The sequence below is a fragment of the Eumetopias jubatus genome, unplaced genomic scaffold (assembly GCF_037043125.1).
Source record: "Eumetopias jubatus isolate StellerSeaLion01/CBP00866 unplaced genomic scaffold, mEumJub1_p1.0 scaffold_6, whole genome shotgun sequence".
Lineage (NCBI taxonomy): Eukaryota > Metazoa > Chordata > Mammalia > Carnivora > Otariidae > Eumetopias > Eumetopias jubatus.
Window position 1 is genome coordinate 144,448,161 of NW_028274812.1, and position 9,090 is coordinate 144,457,250.

General features: G+C 42.7%; 1 protein-coding gene across 1 annotated transcript in view; it reads right to left on the reverse strand.

Moving 5' to 3' along the window:
• The window catches only part of GPLD1 (glycosylphosphatidylinositol specific phospholipase D1), a 55,392-nt gene extending 49,146 nt beyond the window's left edge, over positions 1-6,246 (reverse strand). The window contains exons 1-2 of the mRNA XM_028107512.2: positions 6,150-6,246; positions 3,164-3,219 (exon numbers count right to left, since the gene is read on the reverse strand). Of these exons, the coding sequence (XP_027963313.1) occupies positions 3,164-3,219; positions 6,150-6,246 (153 nt within the window). The remainder of the gene's footprint in view (positions 1-3,163; positions 3,220-6,149) is intronic.
• Between the last annotated feature and the right edge of the window lie 2,844 nt (positions 6,247-9,090).

Consider the following 9,090-nt stretch of genomic DNA (forward strand, 5'->3'; position numbering starts at 1 on the left):
GGAAGTATCATAATCCCAGATTTCAAAGATGTACTACAAAGCTGTAGTAATTAAAACATTTGGTACTGGCACAAAAATAGACACACAGATGAATGGAATAGAGAGCCCAGAAATAAACCCTCACTTGGTCAATCAATCTATGACAAAAGAGTCATAATACACAACAAGGAAAAGACAGTGTCTTCAAGAAATGATGCTGGGAAAACTGGACAGCAACATGCAGAAGAATGAAACTGGGCCATTTTCTCAAACCAAACACAAAAATAAAGACTAAGTGTGAAACCTGAAACCATAAAAATTCTAGAAGAAAATATAGGTAGTCATCTCTTAGACATTGGCCTTAGCAACATATTTAATATGTCTCCTGAGGCAAAGGAAACAAAAAAATAAACTACTGGGACTACACCAAAAGTAAGATTTTGCACAGAAAAAAAAAAATACAAAAACTCAATCAAACAAAGTAACTTACTGAATGGAAGAAGAAATTTTCAAATGATACATCTAATAAAAGTTTAATATCCAAACTATATAAAGAACTTCTACAACTGCACACGCACGCACGTGCGCGAGCACACACAACACCTGAACAATCTCATTAAGAAAGAGACAGATGGGGGGCGCCTGGGGGGCTCAGTCATTCAGTGTCTGCCTTCGGCTCAGGTCATGATCCCAGGGTCCTGGGATCGAGCCCCGCATCGGGCTCCCTGCTCGGTGGGGAGCCTGCTTCTCCCTCTCCCACTCGCCCTGCTTGTGTTCCTGCTCTCTCTCGAGAGTGTCATATAAATAAATAAAATCTTTAAAAAAATAGATGACTTAATGTTTTTCCAAAGACCGCCTACAGATGGCCAATACACATATGAAAAAATGCTCAACATTTAATCAGTAGGGAAATGCAAAACAAAAACCACAATGAGATTATCATCTTACACCTGTCAGAATGGCTAGATCAAAAAAACAAGAAGTGTTGCCAATGTGGAGAAAAAGGAACCCTTGTGCACCACTGGTGGGTATGTAAATTGGTGCAGGCACTCTGGGAAATAGTAAGGAGGTTCCTCAAAAAATTAAAAACAGGAATACCATATGATCCAGTAATTCCACTGCTGGGTATTTGCCCAAGAAAACAGAGCACTAATTAAAAAAGATATATGCATCTGATGTTTACTGCAGCATTACTTACAGTAGCCAAACTATATAAACAATCCAGGCATCCATATATATGTGAATGGATAAAGGAGATGTGATTACACACACGCAGGACTATTACTCAGGCATAAAAAAAAGAATGAAATCTCAGCATTTGTGACTGACAACATGGATGGACCTAGAGGGTATTATGCTAAATCAAGTAAGTCAGAGAAAGACAAATACCGTATGATTTCACTTCTATGTGGAATCTAAGAAATACATGAACAAACAGACTTCTTTAATACAGAGAAGAACCTGGTGGTTGCCAGAGGGAAGGCGGAGGGTAGGGAGATCAGCAAAATAGGTGAAGGGGATTTAGAGGTACAAGCTTCCAGTAATAAGTCAGGGAAATAAAAAGTACAGCATGTGAGATACAGTGAATAATATTGTGATAATACATGGTGATGGGTGGTGACCACCCTTATTGTGGTGAGCACTGAGTAATGTGCAGAATTGTTGAATCGCTATGCTGTATGTATGTAATGTAGCATTATCAACTACACTTTAATAATAAAATAAGAATAGGAAAAAGTATCAGGGCAATAATGACCACCAAAGTGAGGTCAGCTTGCTTCTGACAGTTCTTATAAATATATACACTGATTTTCTCAGCTTTATGCGTTATTATTCTCTTTGTGTAAATCAAAGGTTTCAAAGAGCAGTCACCTCTGGATATATTAACAAAAGACAATCCCAGAACCAACAAAATTCAGACCTCAACGAGTCCAGAAGGCCCCGAAGAACAGGTGGACTAGGAAGAAAGAGACACTATAAGTCCCACATACAGAGATATAAAGTACATCATGAAAAGGGATCTGATAGTATTGTAAAAGGTGAGGTATCCCGACCCTTATAAATTGAAGTACAAGCACTCAGGGCACTTAGTCATTTCCAATGATGGCATCAGTATCTGCATTAGGACCAATGCGGAGGGGAAGGATCGGTGTCCAGCCCACACGTTTCAAATTAAGTTAATGATACAAGTGTGACTATCTCTACTACAAAATCGCTCTGCACACACTCAGGATTGGTTGTTCGCGTGATGAATTAGGCAGGTTCTTGCTTCTCCTCCTCATCCTTGGCTACCTTCCACCACGGTCAATGAAGATAATCAAATACTGTCAACTGCCAAGTTGGAAAGTTGAAACTAATGTCTAAAAGTGGTTTGAGGACAAGGATGGATTTCAGTTATCGCACCAACCTGCCTTCCATACTGAACTGTCAAAACTTACTGGTAATAATTTGATCCAATTCTGAGGTCACCAAGGAGTATTAATCACTCCTACCTATAGTATTAAGAATCATCTTTGCACAAAGCATTATTTAGCCTAGAACCAGAAATAGTGTATAGGGTCAGAATAGAACCAATTTGAGGATAGGTACAGGAAAGCCATCGGATAGTCTGAACCAAGAATACAGTAGGAGACATCAGATGAGCATCTCAGAGCGGACTTCTGAATAAACATTTCCTGCTCCTTGTGCTGATGCAATTTTTATATGACACAGTCAAGAGGTGAAAAATAAATTTATCTCAGGCATGACCTCTCTTTGTAAAACAAAAAGAATTACCATTTTCATTCTTTCTCAATTTTTCAAATTTTGATTCATCACTAAAATATTCCAATGATACTATTTAAATTATATGATATATATCATTACATATAAATTACGTTTTATACATATAAAAATAAATATGAGTATTGACATATTTTAATTATATAATGTATATTATATGTATATGCTCAAGTATAAATTATAATATGTAAGTATACATAATATATATATTCCAGTATATATATACATATGTTCAAGTAGCACTGGAGGGGACATATACCTTTTATAACCCCAAATATTAATGTTTTATGAAGACAAAAAGGACTCTGAAAATTATTGCCTAAATATATGTTAGGACCTTTATTTTGGCACCTATGGAAGAGAGTTAATGCACAAGGAATAAGAGAAAAATTAAACTTTATACCTCTTTGTAGTTAACTCTCCCATCCTGAAGGTGGAGAAACTCCAGAGCTCTGTGTCCTGAGAGAAATATATAAATCAATTAAATTCAACAATACCTGAAACAGAATTTATTCAAGATGTTTTAAAAGGAAAATTGGGGCATATGGGTGATGCAGTCAGTTGGGTGTTAAACCCTTGGTTTCATCTCAGGTTGTGATCTCAGGGTCCTGGGATCGAGCCCCGAGTCAGGCTCCATGCTCAGCATGGAGTCTGCTTAAAACTCTCTCTCCCTCCCCCTCCCCCATCCCCCCCCATGCTCATGGGTGCAGGCACACTCACTCTCTGTAACAAATAATCTTTAAAAAACTAAAATAAAAAAAACAAGGAAAATGTAATTTTGTCATTGCAACGGTCAAGGAAGGGGGAAATGAAAATTTAAGTGTGTACTCACTAGTCATTTTCATTAGGCATAGTAAGATTCATACGATAGTTACATCACCAAAAAATACAAATCAAATTTGCATGGTGATTTGAAGTTTCTGCTTAGCATGGCCCTGCTAAGCTAGGTCTCAGTTCCCTCCTAAGTAAAAGTAAGTAATTCCCACATTTACAGGTGTGTTGAGAGAGTCACACAAAATACACGTATATGATGAGCACAGTGGCTGATACATGGTAGGAGCTCAGTAAACCGAAGCGTCATCTTAGCCTCAACACCCCCACCCCCACCAAGATAAATGACCCTAAGCAGAAAATAGGATACATGGCCAAAACCATGGACTGAATCAATTACTCTCGAATGTTTTTTCATCAGTTGGGCCACATTAGATGGACCAAAAAAAAAAAAAAAAAAATCCCAGGTTACCTGCTCCACTCACTTGCGGACACACACACACACACACACACACACACACACACACACATCCACACCCTGAATCTTCCTAGAATCTAAGACGAACATGCCTTGTAAAGTCACATTCAAAGGGGATACCTTCCTTCTATTGTGAATCACATCCAGTTTTGTAATTCATACAAAAATACAGCCACTCCTCTAAGCATAACACTGTAAGATAGAGGCTCCCAGCCCACATCAGTAACCTGGACACAGGATTGCCAGGATTTACAGCTCCAAACCACCAAACGAGGCCCGTTTTAATTAACTCACAGACTGTCAGCCTTCCAACAGGCTTTACATTAAGTGAAAACATGAACCAAGAGATTTACAGAATCCTCTAAATAATTGGTAAATGTTGGGAGTTTTTTCTTTCACATAAGACTCCTCAAAATCTGTGCAGGTTAGGAGTGGTCTTCAATTATGTTCACATAAACAAAGTTTTATATTAATGTATTTAATATCTTAATATATTAACATGTATATATTTATATACTTACGATATATATAGATAATACAATATATGTATACATTTAATATTTTATATTTCTATTTAATATTTCTATTTAGTATTTTATATAATGTATTGATATATTTAATGTTATATTAATATATACAAAACATATATTCAGTATAATCTATTAGGATCTTTGGTACCTACTGAAAAGAGGCAAGCAGTTATCCGATTTTATTAAAACTTCATACTGCATCTGTGTTTAAGGATTAAAAACTCTCCATTTATACTTATTCTTTTTTTTTTAAGATTTTATTTATTTATTTATTTGAGAGAGAGAGAATGAGAGACAGAGAGCACCAGAGGGAAGAGGGTCAGAGGGAGAAGCAGACCCCCCGCCAAGCAGGGAGCCCGATGTGGGACTCGATCCCGGGACTCCAGGATCGTGACCTGAGCCGAAGGCAGTTGCTTAACCAACTGAGCCACCCAGGCGCCCCATTTATACTTATTCTTGAAAATTTCCATTTACACTTTGTTCTTTCTCAGCCTACAGTTCTAGCAATTTCAATTTCAAAGAACTTACACCTGGACAATACTTTCAAATTCACTGAGACGTTCGGCTTCCTTACTTTACAGAAGAGGATCGCAGAGAAAATGAATTGCTCTGACTCACATACTTAGTTTATAGCAGAGCTGGTATTACAACCTGGGTCTAATTCTCTCGTTTCCTGACTGCTCGTAGCAATACATGTATTTGGAAAGAACACTGGACTGGCTCTCAGGACATGCAATCCTAGGCCAGCCCTCTTAATGAGCTAGCTGTGAGATTCTCCAGATCGATTTCCTTGTATGTGAAATACAGGGACTGAGCTCAGTGACCTCTAGTGCCCTTCCAGAAGGCAAAATTTTGGGATCATAGGTTCTTGTCCACCAGAACTCAATAAATACCTCAGTCTATCTGGCACTGATAAGCTTACACACTTTATTTGTAATCTTGTTATGATTGGTACCTTCTGGCCAGGTGGCCTGACTATGAAATATTCTTGTTTTTATCTAAAAGAAAACGCAGATTTAATCTGAAAACTGTTGTAGAATATAATCCTATTCCATGCGTTCAAAAAAAATATTACAAATACACTCCATTCAAGAACCAAACCCACCATGCACCTGCATCTGGCACTCTGCCTTCACCCCCGAGCCCGTCCTCCCCAGCTCTTGTCATCGGTCCCCTCTAGTGCCAGTAGCCAGACGCCCTCGCTTCCTTGCCCTGGCTGGGGCCCACCACGACTCAGGGGACCCACCCCCGTGGCGACAAGTGGCCTGGCACACATACTTGGAAATCTAAAACAACAAAAACAACATTCCTCACTCCTACTGAGATCCACCCATCTTCCTCCTCTACCATTCTATCAGTTCTGCTTCATGGCAACCGCGAGTTTCTCGGAGTTTCTCCAGCTCCTCACTGTTTGCCCACCCAGAGAAACAGCCAGGGGCCGATCATCAAGCACGCATGGCTCCCTTGCCTCCTGCCCACCCTCCACGGAACCCACCCGACTCCAGTCCGGGGAACTTGTTATCAGTATGTGGGACCGACTTCACATCTCTTCCTTAACACCCTGTGACAGACTTAGCATCCCTAATCCCAGGCAAGGTGCAGGCACTTACCTATCTCGATGTGTGTGGAGATGCCACATGGCGAAGCCCCCGGGCAGAGGGAGCCCAGTGTGATCAGCAGCCCAGGCCAGAACCTGCAAAGGGACATGCCCTCGTTACTTGCTGCTCCTCAGTGACATGACGTGCTCAGAACTGCGGTGGCAGGGCCTGAAACCCAGGCCCAGACCCACGGCTTTCCCTCTAAGCAGGTCACTGACCGGGCAACCAAGCCTCATTTCAAAATAATAACACTTCCCAGTCAACTGTTTAACTACTGTTTAACTTCACGAGAACAGCAAACAAACTCCATCTGGGAGAGGAAAAAAAAAAAAAAAAGCCATCAACTGAAATGTGAATGCTCTTAGTGGGGAGCATGGCCACTTTGTGACACAGGTGTCCTCCAGATTTCTTGTTAAAACAAAACTTGTATGGTCACCTTAGCAAAGTTGTCTCCAGATGTTTTTTGCTTTCTTCAAAAAAGAGAGAGACTCACCTGTCTAGACTGAGGGTCCACATGCTGGACCACCTCGACTCACAAGGGCTGATCCCTCAGGCATCCTTTGCACACCTGTAGCAGGGGCCCCCGAGTCCTCAGCCTCCAAAGCCCAAAGTGCTGGGAGAGCTTTTATGACGATCAGCTGGAGCTGGCTTCTCTTTCAGTATTTGGCAACAGATACTGACACTTGCATGGGATTACACAAGAGCAAGCACTCCTGGTCTCCCCGCTTCCTGCTGTTCTTATGGGGCTTATCTCAAGCCGGTTGCACGGTCAGATTCCTGCACCCCAAGCGAAGACGCTGATTCCACTGGGCAGGAGACATGGGACAGATTTAAGACCAAGAAACAAGGATTCGGAAAATGCTAGGCTCAGAATATACCTGTGAGGAAGTATCTGGTCTGTAGCACTTCATCCATGGGAAAAAGTCGGTGAAGCTCTTCGGGGAAAAGGTGGTAATCTTACAGCTCAAATTATGCACGTTCTAAGTGGAAAGCAAGAAAGGAGATCCTGAAAGAGTGGGAGGAAACTGTACTCACGCTCAGGGGAGCAAACGGAAGAGAAGAATAGAAGATGGGATGATTTAGACCCTTAGGTCTCTGCCAAGTTTCCTCTGTAACCTTAGCTTAGCCACCTGCAAGCCCCACAGAAGGAAGCCCACAGCTCTCCCCGAATCCGGAGGGCACTGGGCCCCGCTGCTCCTGACGGCTTTTGGGCCAGAGGCCATGAACTTTGGCTGAGGTGCTTTATATACATAGGCCTAATCTCCCCCTTACTGCAAGTGGGGGAGCAGATGGAGAAGGCCGGGCGAAGAAGAAAGGTTCCAGACTGAGCCATCGCCCCCAGCCAGGCTCTGGGAGGCATCGGGCAGCCTAGGAGCTAGACAGGAACCACAGGGGGAGGGGAACTGTTCCTACGCTGAAAGGGGGCTTGCAGAGGGCACAAGACAGAGAGAAGGGGCAGCCGGCATCAGGACTTCCCTAGACCTTAGGCACCTTGGCCTTTGTAGGCCCCTTCCTTCCTAAAAATAAAAAAAAATAAGATTTTACATCTCTGTTGACCTAAGTATTCATCTATGTATATTCAACCTAAAAGGTTTTTTTTCTGATTTTTAAAAGAAATTACACAGTTTTGTGTGCCACTAAAAGTACTATGGACCCTAGGCAGAGTGCCTACTGGAGAAGTCACCTGGAAAAGGAAGTGAATACTGTTTGAAACAGAACCTTAGGAAGACAAGCAGACTGATACTGGATCAAGAGAGGCTGCCACGGTTGTGCCAACAGTAGGGCTCCCTCTGCAGGCAGCAGGTAGAAAGACGCCAGGTCCCCCGACACCAGGGATACCCCCCGGGCAGCAGTCTCCCCTCCAGGACCTCCTCTCTTCCCCCAATTCCTCCAGTAGAATACAGACAGAAACAGCGAATACACGCGCACACACACGCACACACACACACACACAGAGACTAAACTCTGCTGTTCCCACTTCTGCTAGATGTGACTCACTCAGGACTGAGTGACGCCGACTCATTAAAAAAAAAAAAGCCAAAATTTAAAGGTACTGCCTCCGCATTTTGCAAATAAGAACCCAACGTCCCAGAGAAAGTGGAAGAGCCCACAGGCTCCAGAAAAGACAGCAAGAGACTCAACGCAGTAGAAATGGAGAAGCAGAGATATGCTGAGACTAGTGCTCCTAAATCAATGCACAGAAATGGGCTTCACTCGAACCCACAGATTCAGAAGATGGCCCTGCTAAATTTCTCTTTGTATCCTCGTTAAAGCTGAGGCTTCCTTCCTTTTTTTTTTTTTTTTTAAGATTTTACTTATTTATCTGATAGATAGACAGCGAGAGAGGGAACACAAGCAGGGGGAGTGGGAGAGGGAGAAGCAGGCTTCCCGTGGAGCAGGGAGCCCGATGCGGGGTTCGATCCCAGGACCCTGGGACCATGACCTGAGCCGAAGGCAGACGCTTAACGACTGAGCCACCCAGGTGCCCCTGAGGCTTCCTTCCTGCTTCCAGATTCTTAGGCTCATGTCTACTTGTAATGATACCTCGCTTGATTCAATTCTGACACATGGTCCCACTGACCAGTTGGAGGCCTAACTTTCATCTTAACTAGTGGCTTGTCCTAGGGCAGCTACTAGGACTTTGAACGTTGTGCTGAATTTAATGTAGCAACTCTGCTAAGCCATTAATTATGTTATCTCACTACAAACGAGAGAACTTTCTACAAGAAAAGAACTGAGCATAATTTGTTGAAGGTCACACACAGCTTGTCGACGACAGATTCTGAGTTTGGGGCCAAGTCGGTCTCTCTCTGAAAGCACTGTGACACACGAGGGGGACCCCCTGCTCCCAATGAATGGAGGGAATAGGTAAACACACACCCAGAAAACCATCCAGGCCGCAGGGAGCCACACTTGCCCCTTGCAGAGAACCCTCAGCCTAGATCCCGAGTGC